This window comes from Ochotona princeps, chromosome 15 (assembly GCF_030435755.1).
Source record: "Ochotona princeps isolate mOchPri1 chromosome 15, mOchPri1.hap1, whole genome shotgun sequence".
NCBI lineage: Eukaryota > Metazoa > Chordata > Mammalia > Lagomorpha > Ochotonidae > Ochotona > Ochotona princeps.
Window position 1 is genome coordinate 25,952,129 of NC_080846.1, and position 22,125 is coordinate 25,974,253.

Sequence of the window (22,125 nt, forward strand, 5' to 3'; positions counted from 1 at the left end):
TTAGTTTCATTTTTGAATTTGTTGTTGTGCGAAAATGTTAGTTACTTTTTAAGAGACATTTATTCAAAGACTGTCAGGGAAGGAAAGAAGAGAAAGAATGCTGGTTCAGTCTCCAAATACCTGGAAGTGCGGGGCCAACCTGGAAACCAGAAGCATGGGACACTATCCTCCTGTTTTTGCATTTGGGTGGCGGGCATCCAGGTACTTGTGCCATACTCTGCCAACATACCAGGGTCATTAACAGGGAGCTGGATTGGAAGCAGAGCAGCTGGGATCTCAACCTGGCGCTCTAATGCGGAGTGGCAGCATTGCCAGTGGTGGTTTGCCTCGATTTGTAGTGCTGGCCTTACACGTGCGGATTTCCTACATTGACACTGTTTTCCGTAACCTTCCTGAATTTATTCACTTAACCTTGGTAAAGTACTTTGTCGTTGTCATCATTATCAAAATATAAACCATTAAATGATAACATTAAATTATTTTTAGTGGTTTCCTTAGGATTTTCTGTATGCAAGATCATGTCATTTGCAAGTGGGGTTTAGTTTTCACTTCTTCCTTTTTTTTTTTTTTAAAGATTTATTATTATTGGAAAGTCGGATATACAGAGGAGGAGAGACAGAGAGTAAGATCTTCCATCCGATGATTCACTCCCCAAATGAGCCGCAACGGGCCGGTGCGCGCCGATCCGAAGCCAGGAACTTGGAACCTCTTCCCGGTCTCCCATGCGGGTGCAGGGTCCCAATGTATTGGGCCGTCCTCAACTGCTTTCCCAGGCCACAAGCAGGGAGCTGGACGGGAAGTGGAGCTGCTGGGATTAGAACCGGCGCCCATATGGAATCCCGGGGCATTCAAGGCGAGGAGTTTAGCCGCTAGGCCACGCCGCCGGGCCCCACTTCTTCCTTTCTAGTCAGTGTTCTTTCATCTAACATCTTCTGTACAGTGTTGAATTGAAGCAACAAGAGTGGACCACCTCATTTTATTTATGATCTTAGATAGCATTTGATCTTTGCATCATTGTTTATTTTCATGGATGCCTTTAATTTGAAGAAAGTCCCTTCTATTTCCAACTTCTTTAATTTTTAAGAAAGATTTATTTATTTTTAGTGAAAAGTCAGATTTACAGACAGAAGGAGAGACAGAAAGAAAGATCTTCTGTCCAATGGTTCGCTCGCCAAGTGACCAGAATGGCCAGAGCATAACCAATCCAAAACCAGCAGCTTCTTCTTGGTCTCCCACACAGATGCAAGGTTCCAAGGCTTTGGCCCATCCTCTGCTGCTTTCCCAGGCCACAAACAGGGAGCTGAATGGGAAGTGGAACAGGTGGGACAAGAACTGGTGCACATATGGGATCCCAGCACATGCAAAGGGAGGATTTAGCCACTAGACTACTGCACAATACCCTAGTTTATTGAATTTTTATCACAAAGAGCTGTTGGATTTTTCCAGATGGTTTTTCTGTGTCTTTTAAAATGTATGTTCTATTAATATCATGTATGTTATTTGACTTGGATGTTGCACAGATCTTCTGTTCCTTAAATTACCATGGAATATATTTTCTTATTAGTTCCTGGATTTGCTCTATTATTTTGTTGGGGGATTTTTGTCTTTGTAAAAGATAATTTAATTTTCATTTATTGTGAAGTCTTTATGGTTTTCCTGGATAATGTGGCAGCAAAAAAGCGCTTGAATTGTGGATCAGAAGCAGAGCATCCAGGTTTCAACTGGTGCTCTGGCATGGGATGCCAACATCCCAGGTGCTGACTTAATTTGCTGTGCCACTTTGCTGCCCAAACTATCTTTTTGTCTTCATCTACTGGATTAAGAGTTGCAATTAGAATTAACTAGGATGGGGAAGGAAGGAGTGTTGTGGCTCAGCTTCTATATAGGATTTTGTGATTCTAAGATTCAGTATATTAATAAATGATCTCAGGTCGTTTCTTCATTTGTATTTACATTTTCAATCCTCAGAGAATAGTTTGTTTTCTTTCGTTTGGAGACATTCAGAGATACTCTTCTCTCTGTAGAAATACCTGAAGCAGCCAGAGGAGGGGGGGTGGGCAGGCTGAAGCCAGACGCCTAGAAATCCATCCAGGTCTCCAACATAGGTGTCGAGTACTTTATGTCATCATCTGCTACCTGTCATGGTGCACATTACAGGAAATTAGGTCCAAAGCACAGTAACTGAGCCTGAAATCTCTGATATGGGAAGTAGATATCCCACTGGAAGACAATGCTACTCCAAGGGCCCTCCCCTAAAGAGGTGGGTTTTTTGTTTTGTATTTTCTGCAATGTAATTTTTTTCCACTGATTAAGTTTTGAATATGAAATCAAGTCTTGTTTTCCTTGAGTTAACCTTATGCTCATCGTTTCTTAATCTTTGGATATTTTGTTGAATGTAATTGGCAAATAGCTTCTTAAGCCTTTTCATGTGTGTACGCGAGTTAGTACTGATGTTTCAAAAAGGTTTATTTATTTGAAAGAAAGAAACAGTTTCAGGAGGCAGAGGGAAAAACGAGAAATCTTCCATCTACTGATTCACTCCCCAAATGTCTGCAACACCCAGGAAATCCAGTCAGGTCTCCCCTGTGGGTGCAGAGGCTCAAGTACTTGGACCCCCATCTGCTGCTTTCCCAGACACATTAGCAGGGAGCTAATCGAAAGTGGAGCAGTGGGGAAATACTTGAGCTAAAGGGAGGTGGTAAAAGCAGAGTCAGGACTTGAACCAATTATGCAGAATAATTTGGAAACTTTGTTTTCATTCCAGAAGTAAGTTCTACAGTTCTGTTTTGAGTATTTCTACTGTGATTTTTAAAAATTTATTCCCTAGCACGTAGTAGGTGTCAGTAAATGTTTTTGGAAGGGCTGTTTTTAAAGATTTATTTTTGAGAGACAGATTTGCAGAGAGAAGAGACAGAGAGATCTTCCACCTGGTGGTTCACTCCCCAAATGTCTGCAAAGACCAGAGGTCACACTATCTGAAGCCAGGAGCCTGAAGTTTCTTTCCAGGTCTCTCGTGTGGGTATAGGGACCCAAGGATTTAAGCTATTCGGTGTTTTCCCAGTTCATAATCAGTGGGCTGAATTGGAAGTGGAGCAGCCAGGACATGAACCGGCACCCATATGGGCTGCATTAACCACAGGTGGAACATTATCCCCTAATGTCACCATGCTGGCTTGCTTGTTTATTTTTTTATATGTTTGTTTATTGAGATTATCTTGAAAGTGTTACACAGTGAGTGAAGGAAGCAGATTATCCATCTGCTGGCTCATTCCCCAGGTGGCTGCTAGGCCATAGCTGAGCCCATCCAATGCTAGGAGCCAGGAACGTCTGGGTCTCCCACACAGGTGCAGGAGTCCAAGGACTTGGGCAATCCATACTGCTTTCCCAGGCCATCAGCAGGGAGCTGTATCAGGAAGTGGAGGAGCTAGGACACAATCCAATACCCATATGGGATGTTGGTATTACAGGCAGGGAGTTAGTGTGTTAAACCACTCTGCTGCCCCCACATTAATATTTGCTGTAGACCCAGTGATAGCTTATATACAGATTAGATTGTACCATTTCTTCTGATGTCAGTTAAAAGAAGAAAGGAAAAGAGGTTTGTGCTTATCCTTTGTAATTATGTAATTATCAAGTTTCTGGCAGTGAATTCTGCCACTGTGTTTCTTGTCAGTGAGTGTGTTTTTTATTTGAAAGGCAGAGTTAGAGGGAGAAACAGGTGGTTCATCAGCTGGTACCCCCCCCCCCCCCCCGCCCCCAGATGGTTCTTATAGCCAAGGGAAGGCCAGGCTAAAGGCAGGAACCTAGGACTTTATCTTAATCCCTTGACTTAGTATAGGAGCCCGAGTATTTGGGTTATCTTCCCAAACCCCCTACCCTAAGCAGTCTGCAGCCCCCTCATACTCCAACCCCTCCTGGGGACTGGGATGTCGTATTCTTTCCTGGCCTTCCCTGCCTTCCTCACGTATCGTAAAAGAAAAAAAAAAAATAGGCAGCTGTTCTGGCACAGTGGTATAATTTATACAAATTTGGCATTAGCCACACCCAGAATGCCTGCCAGCTTGTGTAGGTGCAAGGTAACCTAGGCGGTTGCTTGCAGTTGGGGTTGTCTGGTGACTTGACCTTCATTGGGAATGTTTGTATTGTGTGTTTTTTTCCTTCTGTGTATGGATTACTTTTATTTTGCATGACATTAGTTGTGGGAAGTGTGGTTGAACATTGTGTGTAATACATTGTATTACGTATGAATACATTGTAGCATCTCTGGACACTGATCCTGCTTCTTTCAATCCTTGTTGCTGCTTTAATGGCTTGGCTGGACTGTTCCAAGGAAGTGTTAACACCTCCTGTGCAGTGAGATGTCCAGTGCCCTGCATTAAGAGGACATCAAGGTCATGGGCCCAGTAGTCCTGAGCAGTTATGATAGCAGGGCCGTTTCTTACTGGCTCTTTAACTTGTACCTCGTGTGTCTCTCAAGCATTTTGCTGCTATTGGTACCACATCTGTTTGTAGTCTTGTTGGTGATTGTGTTAGTGTTTTTCGACAGTTCTCTGGGACATGCTTTGCTCCAGTATGACCAAATTAAACTGTTCCTTTCCCACAGTGTTTGTGTGTTTAGACCAATCTTTTGGTTTCTGTTTTTAAAGATTTATTTTTTATTTTAAGTCAGATATACAGAGAATAGGAGAGACAGAGAGGAAAGTCTTTTATCCATTGATTCACTCCCCAAGCAGCCACAATGGCTGGAGCTGAGCCAGTCCTAAACCAGGACCCTGGAGCCTCTTCCAGGTCTCCCACACAGGTCCAGGGTCCCAAGGCTGGGCCATCCTTGACTGCTTTCCCAGGCTACAAGCAGGGAACTGGTTGGGAAGTGGGGCTGCCAGGATTAGAACCAGCACCCATATGGGACCCTGCCACATGCAGTCTGAGGACTTTAGCCAGTAGGCTTCTGCACCAGGCCCTGTTTAGGCCAATCTTTAACATTGGCTCTGAACCCAAGATGTCTCTTTGTGTGTCTCTTTAGTAAACTGGCTGGCCTTTGACTTGTTGCTTTCAGGTCTGCCAACTTTCTTTTAGTTATCACTACGCTTTTGAGAGTACTCTTAAGCTCCAACTTTCCTACACTCTTCCTAAGTAAAACCAGTTCATTTGGGGAGAGTTTCAGAGCTCTGTCTTCGTGGTACTGCTTCTATGTTGTTTAATCGCCAAGCCACTGCACTGAGCAGGGTTTTAGTTTCTAGTCCATTTTGACTTACCAGTCCCTATTTTAGACCTCCATGGTCTGAGTTAGATGAATAGTAGGAAAATGGGGTCCTAGTAATCTAGGTTTCTCAAGTCCAGTATAGAGCCTCTGCCTATCTTTTAAGGGTGGCGGGGGAAGGATATAAGAAATAGAGTTGTCCCTCCTGTCCTAGGGAGGCACTGTAACACTTGACTGGAAACTGGGGAGAATGAGAACCCTGTTTTATTTTTAAATATTTTAATTTTGTTAATTTGAAAGACTAAGTGACAGAGAGGGAGCAACGGAAATCTTTGATCCTGTGGTTCATTCCATAAATGACTGTTGGCAGGGCTGAGCCAGGAGCCAGGAACTCCATGCGGGTCTCCCATGTGGGTGGTAGAGAAAAAGCACTTGAGTCACAGGTAATCAGAGGACTTGGTCATCTTCTCTGCCTTCCCAGGCACATTTTCAGGGAGCTGGATCAGAAGTGGAGCAGCTGGGACTTTAATCAGCACCCACAGGGATGCGAGCAGTGCAGGGGGAGGCTTAAACTACCACATCACAGCACTGGCACCTGTTAGGGCTGTTCAACACTTAACTCTGCTTGTTTTAAAGTTTGGTAGATTTCTGTTTGAAAATATGAGTCTGTTTCATACTTCTTAACAGAGAATGGAGAAAGCAAGAGTCCCTTATAGTTGGTGAGAAGATGTATTTATCCACAACATAACACAGATGGTAAAGCTTGGCTGTCATGTGAGTAAAGCAGATGATACATGCTGTCCATATAATAGCCCTGGGTGTTTGAATTGCAGAACTTTGCTAATAATCCCAGTTCAGAAGTAATGAAACAGCATGTATTGAGGTAAAGATTTATTTTTATAGCTGGGATAGACTCATACCTCTACCTCTTTGACTCTAGGTTTACTCTTATTTTAAAATTTCTATCCTGGAAACATACATGTAAGTTTTGATAGTACTTTTTTAGCTGGCTTCCTATCCCACAGGATATTATTTGTTACCAGTAGGCTTTTTTATACAGAAATGTTTTTGTAACAAATGTCCTTAACAAGCCTCCAACATTTAACTTGACCTGCTCTTCTAAATAATTGTTTTTATTTCTTGTAATGGGAGAATTCTCAGCTGGTAGACTTTATCTTCTGTGCATTTTCCTGTACTGGATTAGTAAAATCCTAACAACAATCAGTTTTGACTTTTTAAAAGTTTTCCTTTATTTTCATTTTCTTTGAGAGAAAAAGAGTGAGAGCATTTGGTTGCAGGGAAAGATACCTTCCGTCTACTGATTGACTCCCCAAAATGCTCATAATAAGGAGGCTGGGCCTGGCCAGGCTGGAGCTCAGAGTCTGAAACTCCATCTGGTCTTCCATGTGAGTGACAAGGGCCTTCAGCTTAATCACTGCTTGTTTCCTTCCAGTGTCTGTATTAGCAGGAAGCTGCGTCAGAAGAGAAACTGGAACTCAGACTTGATATGTATGTCAAATACCTGTGCCCAAGAATCTGTTTATTTATGCCCCTATTGATATAATGTTTATTGTAAGTGTGGTCTAAGCCAATGAAGTATGAATGTAGAAAGACACAGATAAATTTATTTTTAATGAAAAGCAAGGCCAATACTTTTGGGAGGATTTTGTATAAAGGACTATACAAATTACACAAACTGGAAAATTTATTTTCTCACGTGCTAAAGGAATGAAAGTATTTGTGTTGCTAATGAGCGAAACAGCTCAGTGATTAATACCAGAGTTGAATTCTTCCTGGCTTTCTGTTCTGTGATCAGAGTGTCAGTTGTCCTCAGACTAGCTCTCTTCGGGTTTTACAGCAGTTCTCAATGTGGCATTCTGATAAAAGAAAAAAAATTTCTAGAGAGGAAAAAGGAGCTGATTTTTTTACCTTCCACCCCTCTTCCCTAACGTTCTGCCATTAGATTTTACTGGTGTGGGTATTCAGGGAAAGCCTTTCTGAAGATACATATTCAAGATATTACTGCCAAGTTGTTGGTGTTTGGTGATATGGGGCAAGATCAGTGAAAATAAGTAGCAGATTTGTAAGACTCCAATGAGAATTGACTTGTGTAAGAAATCCAGGGTAGCTAGTACTTTGTAGGCAAATGGTATGAGATTCTCACTTCTTTTCTTATCCATCGATGCCATTAGTACTTTGTCTTACTTTACCCTTCATAGTCTTGCTTCATGCTCCATTGAATCTACTTCTGCTCATATGGTTCATGCATGCCTGCAGCTGCATATGACTGAAAAGCAACAACCGTAAGTGGTCCTTAAGTGTCTCTCCTTATTGTCACCTGACAATTGGACTTACTGTGTTGTATCTCTTGCTTGTATTCCTTTCTGGAAGAGTATTCCACACCTTTTTATTTCTCTTTCAACTTTAAGGTCCTCTGTATTGGTACTGACAAATGATGGTGTTGTTTGTTACCATAATAAGACAAGCAAACCAATTAAGAACTTCCTGAGACTCTGATACTGAGTCTGTGTATTTACATGAATCTGTATTGCTACAGCCTTGTGCCTAGCTAAGTCTAGTTTTTCTTGTAGATTCCATCCATGCCTACTCAAAAATCATCACTCTTTTTTCCCCCATCTTGTATCGTTGGCTTGTTACTCTGTTGTAATTTTTCATGTCTTCAACTGCCTGTTTGCATTCAGCTGTTCCCCATTTCTCTTGCTTTGATCACAAAACTCCTTGAAAAAGATGTCTATGTTGTGTCTCCATTTCCTGTCTGTGTATTTGTTGGTGAACTTAGTCTACTCAGTGTTTTTATTTATACCTTTTTACTAAAGCTATCACCAAGTGACCTGTAGGCTGTTAACTGTAAAGTTAATTTTTGTTTATTTTTTAATATTTATTTTTAATTATTTGAAAGTGACAGAGGTAGAAATAGTCAGAGATCTTTCATATTCTTGTCCATTCCTCAGATACCCACAGTGGTGGGCCTTGGACCAGGATAAACCAGAGGCATGAAACTCACTTTGGGTCTTTCCAAAGATTGAACCATCACCTGCTTTATTGTATTGTATTTTGTTTTACTTAGGACTTTTCAGCTGGTAGTGGAAGACTTCTGTCTTGAGATATTGGGATATTGGGACTTGTAAATAGATTTCCTAATTTTCCACTTACAGTAAGTTTATGTATCAGGTGCCTTAGAATTCTGTTTAGAATATGTATGAGGGAACTACATAGACATTTTAGAAGTAATACATCAGGAGTTTGAACTTGTTAAAGAGAGAAAGACAAAATTCAATTATAAAACACTAAATTATGGGCCTGTACCGTGACATAATGAGCTAAAGCCTCCCACTGTGATGCCAGCATCTCATATGATTGCTGCTTTGAGGCCAGTGGCGCCACTTTCCTGATACTGCTTACTGCTAATGGCCTGGGAGGGCAATGGAGGCTGGCCCAGATTCCTGGGCCTCTACACCCACTTGGGAGACCCAGAAGAGGATTCTGGCTCCTGGCTTCAGACTGGCTCAACTCTGGCTATTACAGCCATTTGGGAAGAAGTAAGCCAATGAATGGGAAGTTCTCTCTCTTCCCCTCTCCTCCCTGTCCCTCTCTTCCTCTGTCTCCCGCCTTCTTTCTCTGTAATTCTGCCTTTCAAATTAAAGAGATCTTTAAAAAAAATAAAGAATAATGGCATTGATTTCAAGGGCTGTTTGGTTTTCCTTTGTAAATTAGGCAACCTTTTATTTTACATACTAATTATAGAACTGTGAAACCTATTTTAAAATACAAACAAAAAAATTTTAGCTATTACAGCAGTTTTCCCAGCTCAAATATACTATAAAATTGAAATTCTTGATTTTATTTTTGTCTGCCCATCATGAGTCATGAACTTAACCTTTTGAAAACATTCGTGTAATTAGAAAATCATAAGGACAAGGAAATACTTTTTGTGACTACGTCTACCTGTTAACAAGAAAAGATTTCTTGACATACTCCTAAAATTTGAGAAGTCCTAAGATTTCAAAGTTAAGAGCATTTATTAACTTTGAAACTTTTTTTCATTTATTAACTTTCAGGCCTTTTTTAAAAAAACTTTTTAATTCAGCTTTTATTAAGCTCAAAGTGAAATCAGTAAATCGTGTAATTAGTCCTAATTTAATTTAATAGTCAATATGGAATATAATGTTCTATATCAAAAATAAAAATAAACCTGTTCAACTGGTTCAGCTGACTAAAACTCACGTTTTAACTTAGAGTTTCAACCTGCAGAATATTTTAGTGGTGTTTTAAATAAGCACTATGGAGCAGTAAAGTGGGAAAACAAAGAAACCACTGAAAAAGTTAAGTATAATTGTCTGTTTTCCTGACTTGATTACCTTAGCACAGAGCATTCAAAAAGGAGGTTTTAGAGCTGAATGCATTTTGAAAGTTCATCTGTATCAACACTTTTGTTTTAAAGATTTATATACTTTTATTTGAAAAGCAAACTTAACAAAGCGGAGAGACAGAGATAGAGCTGCTGTCTACTGCTTCACTCTCCAGATGACTGCCATGGCCAAAGCTGAGCTGATCTGAAACCAGGAGTTTCCTCCAGAACTCCTGCATTGAATGTGCAGGGCCCAAGGATTTGAACAATTCCCTGCCACTTTCTCAATCTATAAGAAGGGAGCTGGATTGAAAGTGGAGCATCTGGGACATGAACTGGTGTCCCATATGGGATGCTGACACCAGATAGTGGGAGATTAGTGTCCTGCACCACCGTACCAATCCCTCCCAGACATGTTAAAAGAGAATTTGAATGTAAGTGAAGCAGCAGGGACTTGAGTTAAACCTCAGTTTAACTTTATAAAAGCATGTCATATGTCTTCTACATGGGATATTTTACGGTTTTTAAGGCTATTTTTATTGAATTTAGAATTGTTAATAGCTTGTTTCCTAACCCCTGTACTTTAGAAATACTGATCTATGGCCACCATTGTGGCACAGCAAATTGAGCTGCCACGTGGGATGCTGGAATCCCAGCAGGTCTGGGCCCTGCCAGTCCTTGGGTGATACAAATGGAGCTCCTGGCTCCTAGCTTCTTCCTGTCCCAGTCCTGGTTTTAATAGCCATTTGAGCAGTGAACCAGTGGATGGAAGACCTCTGTTACATTGTTTCAAATATGTAAATAAATCTGTGTTTTTTCGAGATTTTATTTTATTTATTGGAAAGGCAAAATTGGCGGGGTGGGGGGAATGTTGTTCTTCCATCTGCTGATTCTTTCCCCAAATGGCCATGCAGTTGGTGCTGAGCCAGGCTGAAGCCAGAAACTTCTTCCCGGTGGTCTTTCACATGGATACAGGGGCTAAACACTTGAGCTATCTTCTGTTGCTTTCCCAGGTACATTAGCGGGGAGCTGGATTGAGGCAGCTGAGGCTTTAACCAGTGCAAGTATGGGATGTCGGCACCACTGGTAGGGGCTTAATCCATTGTGTCACAGAGCGACCCCACATAAATATTTATAAAAGATGTTGAGGGGCCAGTGTTTTGGATAGTAGGTTAAACAGCCATCTGTGATGCCAGTCTCCATATGAACAGCATGTTCTAGGCTCTTGGCTTTAGCTTTGCCGTACCCAGGTTGCAACCATTTGGGGAGTGAACCAGTGGGTGAAAGATATATATTTATATCTTTTTATATATATGCATAAACACACCACTACCCCTCTTCATCTCTTCTTCCCCATGCTCCTCCCACTCCATTCTCCAACTCTGTGCTTTTCAAATAAATAGAATACATTAAAAAAAGAGAGAGATGTTGATTCACTCTCCGTGATGAGAATTGGTGTCGTTCCTGTCTTTGTTCTTCTATACGTATCCCCCCTCTGTGCTCCCTTTTAGAATACATTGAGATTCTTCTGTCACTGTTTTTCAGTGATTTTATTCTGAGTCGTTAGGATAATTTTCTTTTTGCTCTTTGGAGTAATAAGTGGCTGAATTAGAATATATGAATTTTGAATTATTATCAAATTAAAAACCGATCATTTTTATTCCTGTACTTGCTGGGAAACTAGTTATAATATTGTTAGTCTTTTGTTTTTGTCTTACAGATCTCTCCTGCTTGTTATTGTCCTACTGTTCTCCCACATTTGTTTTTCATAAGTTTCCTTTTGACTTTAATTTTGGATAGTTTTCTCTTTTGTCTTCAAGTTCATTGAACTTTCTTCAGCGTCTAATCAGTTGTTAACCCCAAGCAATGCGCTTTTCTTTACAGATATACAATTTTTATCTGTAGATTTTTGAGCCATAAAAATTAACTTTTAGTGATTGGTGTAGTGGTACTGCATGTTAATGCCTGCAGGGCTGGCATCATGTGTTGCAGCCGTGGTTTGAGTCCTCCCTGCCAATGCACTGGGGAAGGCAGCGGAAAATGGCATAAGCCCAGGTGGTTTGACCCCTGTCACCCACATGGGCAGTCTGGATGGGTTTCCTGGCTTCAGCTTGGCTAAGCCCAGGCTGTTGTGACCATTTGAGAGGTGAACTAGAAGATGGAAGATTCTCTCTCATTCACTGCCTTTCAAGTAAGTTAAATCTTCAGAAAAATTGTTTATTAGTTTTCAAGTAATGAGTTTATGCTCATTGTAAAAATAGTATAGGAAGGATCCTATGTTTCCATGTAGCTTTTCCTAGTAATGTCATCTTATTATAGTACATTATTAAAACCATAAATTGACACAGTGCAACATTATTCTAGTTAAACTCAAATTTCACAAGATTTTATACACATTCACTTTTTTATAAGTATGACTTTTGTGGTATTTTATTACATGTTGTGCAAGAAACAGGACTCTTCTGTCACCATCTGGAAACTCCTTTGGGTTTCCATTTGGGCTCTAGCGTCATTACCAGGTTTGTTCATTTAAAGATTTGTTTATTTTTATTGGAAAGTCAGATATACAGAGAGGAGGAGAGACAGAGAGGAAGATCTCCCATCTGCTGGTTCACTCTGAAACCAGCCGCAGTGACTGGAGCTGAGCCGATCCAAAGCCAGAAACCAGGAACTTCTTCCAAGACTCCCACATGGGTGCAGGGTCCCACAGTTTTGGGCCAATCTTTAGTGCTTTCCCAGACCATAGGCAGGATGCTGGATGGGAGTCAGGGCTGCCAGGATTAGAACCAGTGCCTGAATGGGATACTGGTGCATTGAAGGCAAGGACTGACAACTAGGCTACCAGGCCCTTCCATTCATATTTTACCCTGCTATGAATTTCACAAGTATTTCCTTCTTTCTTGCATGGATGGTAATTTTTGATTGGATGATAGAGATTTAATTTTGTGTTGTGCTGGAGTTGATATTTTATATATTGTTTTGCTACTTTTGTGTTCCTTAGATTCAGCCACATTGTTTCAGGGTTTCATTTTAAGCTTTATTAGTGCCTAAGAACATTTTTTTGTCTCAAGCTATTTGTTTTCATAGCCAAAGCATTCATTACCTTTTTGAATCCTTCTCAGCAGCCTTCTGTTCTGATTGCCGGAAACATGAACTCTTACTATTGTTGTAACTAATCCTCAGATTTTTTGTTCTCTAATTGAAGTCTTCCATTCCTCCATTCCCCTCACCCCTCGCCGTGCATACACAGGTCTTGACTCAGCTTAAACTTTATCTGTGCACTTTCCTTCTGTGTATTTGCTGTGAAAATTCTGGCTGCTTTGATATTTCCCTTAACTTGGAACTCTTGGAATATTGGTTTAGCTCAGTGAGATCAATAAGGCTGTGGTTAGGTTCTGTTTTCCCATTCCTGCCAGTTTCAGAACTTCACAGTTATCTGGGAATATCAGGAGGGCTCATCTCCTCTGTTCCTTTTTCTTAGTGCTCTTTATCCTAAGATGACTATTTATAAAGTTTGGAAGCTATTGTTTCATATGTTTTGTCTAGTTTTCTGGCTATATAAGGTATTAGGATAATGTGGTATGTTTTTCTATCATGGAAGACGTCCCTCCCTACATTATAGAAAATTTCATTGTGTTTTTGCAAATACATAGTTGTCTTTTGTGACTTCTTGAATATTTTTAGGATTTTTCAACTATAAATCTTAATATATTTTGTCAGCTAAAGTGCATGTGGGTTGCTTTTCACGTAATTGGCTGTATTTTCTTTCATTCTCACTGTCATTTGTTTTCCTTTAGATATTTTTTCCCTTAATAGGTTGCTTTTTATAGATAGTCCATACTTGTATGTATTTTTTTATTTTTAATACCAATTCATTCCTTATGAATTGTAAGTTACATGTTCTTTATCCCCTCCTGAAGTGTATTTCATATTTTATTAAATAATTGCTAAGATTTGAATATAATTTTTATCTTAGTAGCATTTTAAGTACAGGGTGTGTGTGTGTATGTGTGTACACTACTTCCTGAGAAATGTATTATTAAAACTTAGAGCTATTTAGCATGGTAATGCATGTTTACAAAGTCACCACTTTTGAATCTTTCATTTTTTACTTTCAGTATAGCTGAGATAGTGTATCTGGTGATGGTCTCAAATGAGTCATTTCGGACTTGTTTGTTGCTTGTCTAGTTTGAATGGGTTTTTTGCCCAATGAAGGAAGTATTGAATTTGAGTATGCCTGAGCTTGTAGACAAACGCGTCAGTGGAAGTTGATGGTGTTCTTCATTATGGTTTAATACAATATCGAATTAGGTTTGCCTCTGTTAATTACCTTAAATGCATGATTCATTCCTATTTTATGTCCCAGTGATAAATCTCACCAATAGAATGAATCAACAGCTATGTAAATAACATCTATTTATAAATTCCTATCTATTTATAGAAGCCTTTGGAGGGAGGATTTGTGGTTGCATTACTAAATCTATCTGAGACTAATTCGAGAATATTTAAAACAAATCTCAGTTAAGGGGTGAACATTTTATCTAGTTCATTTTTATTTATTTATTGTAAGTTGTTTTTGCATGTTTGTAATATCGGGTGGGTAGTTGTGATTAGAGAAAATGGAAGTGGGAGAGAAGAGTTTATCATCTATAATAATACCATGTGTCTGCTTGTCTAGCCCTCAGAGGTTAAGAGGAAAATGGGTTAGATCATGAAACAGTTAATTTTGCTTTTGTTTTCTGTGTGTTATATTAGATATGTTTGCTGCTGTTCATGTATTTACATGTTAGTAATTTTGACGGCTTTTGGATAATTCCACTCTAGAGGGAGAACTGGTGGGCGGTCCTTCCTGTGACACGACCCTTGAGTGACAGTTCTATTTGATTGCCTCCAGTACTGTGAGGAAAGGACACGACTCTATGGTGAGGACTGATGGACATACATTATCTGAAAAAAGAAACTACCAGGTAAGAGCAATTTTCTTTCCTTTTTCTCTGTTGGTCATATAATTGTTTTAATGTGTTGTATTCAAGTGGAACCAGCAGATTTGATACATCTCAAATAGGATACATTGAAAAATTTTGAGTTGTAGGTTTAAATGTGCATGTTGGATTTGACAGAATAGTTGGCAGCATTTTTCCAAATAAAGCATGTTCATAGTAAATGTATATTCTTTCAGTGTTGAAATATTTTCTGCTCTATATTTCAAAACTTGGAGCGTCTGATATACAATTTCTGGCTGCGTGGTTGGATCCAGAGCCTGTAGTTTATAGAACATAATGATGATTGGTTTTACTCACTGTACCTGCAAAACTAAAGACTTGGACTGTATTTTTAGTAATAAGGTAGGCAAAATTTCATACAGCATAGAAGAAATAGAAATGAAAAGCCTAGGATGTTTAAAGACCCAGATTCTACTCAGTTTGCCATTTGTTTGCTATTGTTAAAGGCTAAATTAACAAATTGGTTAATAATATCCACCCCCTCTGTAAATGGTTGAAATGTGACATTCTTAAAGTAACTGTTGTTAACACAATGATTATATTTTGAAAGCATGTTTGAGCTTCACTAAAAATTAGATGGAACTTTATTAATTTGATAATTACCCATTATTAAGTTGTGTAGTGATCCCTTAAACTAGAATTCCAGGCTCAAGTAGAAATACATTTTTATGTTTCCAGTATCCAGCCTTCCTCTTCCCTTTCCATCTGTTGGTTTTATTCCCTCTAAATTGTGAAGGCAGTTACCATATGATTAATCTGTTTGGTTAACTAAACTTTTCAGCTGATCACTTATTTTATAATTCTTCTTTCCTTTAAATTGGAAAAGAAATAGTGAAGAAAATTGTGATTTTGCGTTTCTATTGTGTAATAGTAAAGCTTTGATGAAATTTGGGTTTATTTGAAGAGCAATGTTTCTACTTTAAAAAAGTAGTGTGATATTTAGTCATTGTAGGTTTCTTCTCACTCAAAGTGTGAATTTTTATGTCAAACCTTTATAAGATGGATGTTGCGGCTGTTCAGCTGTCAACTTTCCCTGTAACCTGTTTTTCTTATTTGTCCTCGTAGATTTGGCCAGCAGAGCCTTTGCTAATGATTTGTACTTGCCATAGCTCCTCCTGCCTCACAACCACTTCCAACTACTTTGGTTTTTTGTTGTTCACACTTATTAGACTTGTACATCTTTTGGTAGGTTCTGTTAAATTCTGTTTAAGAATATTGTAACTTTAGTTTATGTGTTGTTTTTTTTTAATGCTCACAATTCAGTCTGTAGTGGGAGTATAGAACTTCTGTAGGATTAGGCAGTTTGGCTACACTATATCTCATAGAATATACAGTTTGAAAATTTATACTTAGGAAAGAAATGGAGTTAGCATTTTACACACAAAGACAATGGCTTATTCTTGTTCATTTCCCTCTAAAAATACTCCAGAGCTTCTGGTCAGAGTATTTACAGTGCATCCAACTTTTGGAGCTCACTTGGAAAATGCATCTTGGATAGGATTCTAGCTGAGAATATTTTTCCATTTTTGTTGTTACAAAGCAGTAATGGTGCTTATTTCATACTGAGATATCCTCAGAGATAATTATATAAATCTGCATTTTGGCATCTATTTTTGCATTTCTGAAATGTAAATGTAGAAATAAAGTTTCCTTATTGCATGATTAATTTGTTAAACGCATACAGGAAATTTAAAGGATTATTAAATAAATTATTAAAGTGAACTGTGAATTGTAGTAACTCTAGGAGAGTCTATATTCCGTGAATGATTTGTATGTTTAAAATTTCTACTTTGGAGAGATTTTTAAAAATAATTACAAATTTTCATTTTATTTGTATGTGACACACACACATACATACCTTCTCAGTTACTCCCTTTGGGGAGATTTTTTTTAAAAAAATACCTTAAAATTTTCATTTTATTTGAATGACTGACACACACGCACACACACACATACAGATTTATATCTTCTTAGTTATTCCCTAAATGCCCACAGCTCTATTTGATTCTTCCTTGTGAATGGTGGGAAGCTGAGTAAATGAGTCATGTTTTACCTTTTCAGCGTATGCATTAGCAGGAAGCTCAGTCAGAAGCAGGGGGACATGAACCCAAACCAGACATGGTGATATCGGGTCCGGGTAGCCTAAGCAGCAGCTGCCGAGCCAAATGCCTGCTCTTTGGTAGAATTTCATTTATTATTTTTGATAGATAAAAATTTTATAAACATATTTGTTTATGGATAGAATTGTAACATATGTATGTATGACTGGTTTCATTTGTCTTAGTGAGCTTTTGCTTTTGTGCGTCAGTGTCCTGAGAATAGGCTGGTATTCTAAAGTCTTAGCAAGAAGGACAACTTCGCAGTTCTCCCTTTGCAGGTCTGATTGCTGCAACAGGAGTGTTCTTCAGCGGGTGGATTTTCTTAGCTATTTACTAAAAGTGATTTTTTTTAAAGGTGGAGGTTCACAATCATTGTCTATGAAAAGATTGCTACTCCTTTTCTGAGGAAATGTAATTTCTTTTTTTCCCCCAAATTCTCTAATTTACATTAATTGATCCTAACTGTAACTATGAGCAGGCACAAGTCTAAACTATCTTATCGATTTCAGTCATCTGAAGCACTGCCTTTCTTAGTAATAAACTAAGACCTCCTGCTAAGTAATACACAATGTTTCTGTGTGGCTGCAGTATTTGTTTTTGTTTTGCTTTGTTTAAAATTTGTTGGACAGGCAGATTTACAGAAAGAGAGAGATACAGCAAGATCTTCCATCCCATCCGTTCACTGGTTCACTCCCCAAGTGGCCTCAGTGGCCAGAGCTAAGCCAAACCAAAGCCATGAACCTCCTTCTGGTCTCCCACGTGGGCACAGGGTTGAAAGGCGTTGGTCATCCTCTACTGCTTTCCCAGGCCACAAGCAGGGAGCTGGAAGGGAAGTGGAGCAGCTTGGTTCATGAACCAGCACCCAATGGGATCCTGGCACATACAAGTGGAGGACTTTAGCCACTAGGCCGTTCGGCTGGGCCCTGCAGTACCTGTTTTTAACATTTTATCTCCAGTTACTCTCTGTAGCAGAGTTTCCCATTCAGTAGTACAAACTGTTTTAATCTTCATATTATGCACTCAAACCTTCAAAAAGCCTTTGCTTGCATTGGTTCTCTTGATATAACACCTCAGCTTCTTGATACATTTTAAGAATTCAGTATCAGTTTTTCCAGAAGCCCTTCTGTGGTGGTTTCAGGGCATCTTTTGCTTTCTTTCATTGTCTTTTGTGTCTCCTGGCTTAGCATTGTCATAGCTCATTTTAATTAACTGTTTATTTGTCCTTGTCATCCTGTGAGCCTTTGCCATCTATTACTGTAGACACTAGTTACGCAGTGGCTAACTTCATTTACATTAAATACAATTAAAATTATATTTTGACAGTCATGTTAGCTATATTTCAAATGCTCTGGAGCTTCATTCTGGTAGCGGCAGTCATTGATCAGAGCACATACAGTTGTTTCCATCATTGCAGAAAATTGCATTATACATTACTGCTGTATGTAATTAACCTCTTGAGCTATATATATGTGTGTATTTTCATATGGCTAGTCAAATGCCTGGTATATAGATAGGTGTTAAGTGCATATTTTTTCAACAAAATTGAATGAAACAGTGAGAGAAGTTTGAAAAGGAAGTAATTGAAAAATGGTCTGAATAATGTATTATTGATGTATACAAGATGCTTAGATATTTCTCTGTTACTTTTCAATATGAGGCCATTGAGCACATCTGGTGTTTCAATGCTGTGTCTGTCAGCCGGCTCTAGTGCACTCAGGTCTATATATTCCTGAAAAATGCCTCATAATTGAAAATGTCGTATTGTGTGAAATATGTCAGGGAACTGTAAGGGGAATTGTAATATGCTTTACTGTCTTGTTGAAGTAACAGGTGCTTATTACAAAAACTGTCAGAAAATTTGGCAATACAGCATACAGTGTGAAGATTTACCTTCACAACGTTATTGTTACTACTTTGATGTGTATCTTTTCAGATCTTTCCTAGTAACTATGTAAGTAGAGCTTATAATTCATTATCTTTTAAAAAAAATAAATATGTATTTTCCAGCAGTTGGCTTATTATACCTAATGGAGATATTCCACATTCCATCACTTCTCCTGCCATAGTTGAATCTTGTGTTTCATTCTTTTTTTTTTTTTTTTGACATATGTGTATTTCACTACATAAAACATCTTGGGAGTGTGTGTCAGCTTTTTGGAAAGTGGTGTCATACATCTCACCATTTTGAATAGGAAAAATAATGAGTTTCCAGTGAAGACAAAACCTGAAATAACTTCCCAATACTACCAAAACACCTTAATTCCTGTGTGAAAATTTGCCAAGTATTTCTACATAACACTAAATATTTAAAACGCAAGGCTCCTGATTATTTAACACATATGTAGATGTCTTTCCATTGAAAGTATTATATAGTACTGTATACAAATTAGTTTTTATATTATAGTAAAATCTAAATATTAGTAAGTAATAAGTTACCTCCTTCCTTTTGTTAAAATTTATACATTACTGAGGATCTGTATCGTTCTGGAGCTTGCGTGCATATTGAATATGATGTCTTAAAGTTGCAGTTGTAACATAGTCTGATGTGTAGGTGTGATGATGCCAAGCACCAAAGCATCTTAAAATCAATGACAGTGGGATGTGTTCAGGATACACAGTGAGCGCAAAAATTTCATAAAGTAACAGAAATTTTGTTAAAAAAAGAAAAGCCTGAATGGATATTTAAGCCATTGGAAATTTGTTAGGATTAAATCTAATGCTCAGGGAATGGTGGAGATTTTAGTGATTGTTGCTGTTTGAAATTGATTGAATAAGAGTGAATTGATGAATGAGTGAACTGGATTCCTGACAACTAACTGGTTCTGTTTTCTTGGCTGTTGAAACTCTTGAAAACAAATGACTGATCTGTTGTCTCTAGTCATCAGTAAAGTAAGGAGGTAGAAAAAAGCTGAAAATGTTTCTCTTTTTATATCTTTTACTTGCATTCAATCATAAGATGAGGTTGATACGACAATTACATTTTTTTAGTGTAATGCTACTGTTCTTGAACCGATCATATTATGAGTCATTTTATTTCTGTATCTGAAATAATTTAAAACTCAAAGTTAGTATATTCTTGGGCAGTCATTGCTGCTCTTTATCTCTGACCAGATGAAAATCAAGTTGCATGAATTCTGAAGTTCTGAATTGGTTAGCTCATTACTACTTGATACTTCTTATCTTCTAACATCAAATGAAATGACAGTTCTTCAAAAAGCAAGTTTTCACCAAGACATTTGAATAATGGCACCTTAGGATCTTGGTAAGCTTTTTTCACAATGCTGCTAGGCCAAAGAAACTCTACTAAGTAAACTGTTAGGTTCAAATCAATTATATTAGTAGCGTACATAGGATCTGACAGGTGATGTTATGTTTTCCAAGATTTCAGTTCCCTAGTGGCACCCTTGTGTGCTCACTGGTGCCTTCTGGGGGTATTTAGATGCTAGGAATTTGTCATGAAATATTAGGCTTCTCTTTCAGAAATATTTCACATTTAGAGTATTTGCTTCAGTGTATGTGAAATATATTCAGGATTACATTGAAAGTTAGAAGTGTGTGTGTGTGTGTGTGTGTGTCTGAACCAGAGAAAATGCAAAAAAAGAAGAAAAATTATCTTTTAAAATATAATCTTAGGCCTTATTTAGATTCTGATGACAGCAACTCAGTTTAGTTTATTCCCTAAGTTTTCATACTAAAAAATAAAATAGCAAAACCAAATTCCACAAAAACATTTGTAACAAAACTTAATGACGTTTTCCCATGCACTCTAAAATACAAGACAGTGAGGACTAACAAGACATTCATCACCTTTGCGCACACACAGGAAGTAGGAGCATTGTGGTTTTTTGCTTGCCGTGAGAATAGAAGCATCACAAGTCGTCAGCAGGCAGTCACTGCAGATACTCTTCACCTCATTCTGTAAACTGCCCTGAGGACAGCGGGAAATTGAGCGGGACGTGTGCAGGAGGCATGGAAAAGTGAATGAAGAGCTAACATAGGGGAAGTGCCAGGAAACAAACCATCCTATTTACAAGTACTGCATGGAAACATCAGAAGAGAAACTTTATGAAGTCAGACAAATTAGCTGAACAAAACGGTATTCTAAAACTCAGATGTGTTTTGCTTCGTGTTCAAATTTTGAGTCCAGTCAACAGTGACATAGATTTGTGTTTGAAAATCTTTCCTTACAAAAACTAAAGATGTTTTCCTATGTAGTCTTCTAAAATTTTTTAGTCTTTAAAATTATTTAGTCTGATGTAATTTGTGTGTTTGTGTGGTCAATTAGGAGTCCAGTTTCTTCTCTGTAGGCAATTCGTTGTATTAGCGTTTTGTATTGATTTTTTTTCTTCCCTTCCTTAACTGTCTGTGTTGTGTATCAAGTTTGCTTATGTGTTTGATTTTGTTTCCTCTATTTCTACTGTTTTATACATTTCTTTATTTGTGTGTGTTTGTGTTACTACTATAGCTTTGTGATAAAGCGTCATACCTGCTAGCCTTGTTTTTTAACCAGTGTCTTGATTTCTTGGCCTTTTGCTCTGTGGTAGATTTAGAGTATTCTTGAAAAGACTGTCCCAATAAGAACAACAAAACCCCACAAGTTTATGAGTGGAAGTGTTTTTTTTTTTGTTTGTTTGTTTTTTTTTAGGATTTATTTGGTTTTTATTGGAAAGTCAGATTTACAAAGAGGAGAGACAGGGAAAGATCTTCCACTGGTTCACTGGCATACAAGGCAAAGACTTTAGCTAATATGCTACCCTGCTGGGTCTTTTTTGTGTGTGTGTGTGTGTGTGAAAAAGAAAAAAATAAGCATATGATACTCATCTCGTCCTTGAATTAGTACATTAAATCTTGGCCATTTTTCTCTTAAAATCTAAAACACACACACATATAATGCAGTTGTAAATCTTAAGTATGATTTCTACCTCAGAATTTTGGGTTGCTGTTGTATTTTTAAAGTAATATTGTGTTACTGAAATCACTTGGCTGAAAAGTGATTTGAGAAAATTGACTTTTCTGTCAGTATTGCTAAATATTTTTATTCTTCCAATTTTCTTGTTGCTTTTGGAGGGTTTTCATGTAAATAAACCTATCAACTACAAATCCCTATCTTGAAACTTCCTAATTTTTCTAACTTGGTTAATGCTTTCCTTTTACTTTATAGAGTTCGTTTTACTGTTCTTTTATCTTACTTGTTCATAATTTTCAAACTTACTAGATTTCTCTGGTTTCTCATGTAGTTTCATTGTGGTTAGGGAATGTGATTAGTATTATACCAATTTGATTTGTGAACTTGAACAAAATACACTTTAACCTATTAGCAGGTATATTCATACATACATCTTTTGTAGCCACATATTTTTAGCATCATTTATTGCTTTGTTTAATTCTGGATTCTAATATATCCTCTTCATTTCTTTAACCATTTTGTACAGGTTTGTGTTCAGTATGTGATAA

General features: G+C 38.0%; 1 protein-coding gene across 8 annotated transcripts in view; it reads left to right on the top strand.

Moving 5' to 3' along the window:
* The window catches only part of CNOT2 (CCR4-NOT transcription complex subunit 2), a 98,696-nt gene that overhangs the window by 14,543 nt on the left and 62,028 nt on the right, over nt 1-22,125 (top strand). For 3 of the 8 annotated variants that reach the window (XM_058673617.1, XM_004583023.3, XM_058673615.1), the window contains exon 2: nt 14,464-14,536. In XM_058673617.1, the coding sequence (XP_058529600.1) occupies nt 14,464-14,536 (73 nt within the window). Of the gene's footprint in view, nt 1-14,393; nt 14,537-15,637; nt 15,758-22,125 lie in introns of those variants that run through there. The other 5 variants (XM_058673613.1, XM_058673618.1, XM_058673614.1 and 2 more) reach the window with 4 other exon arrangements.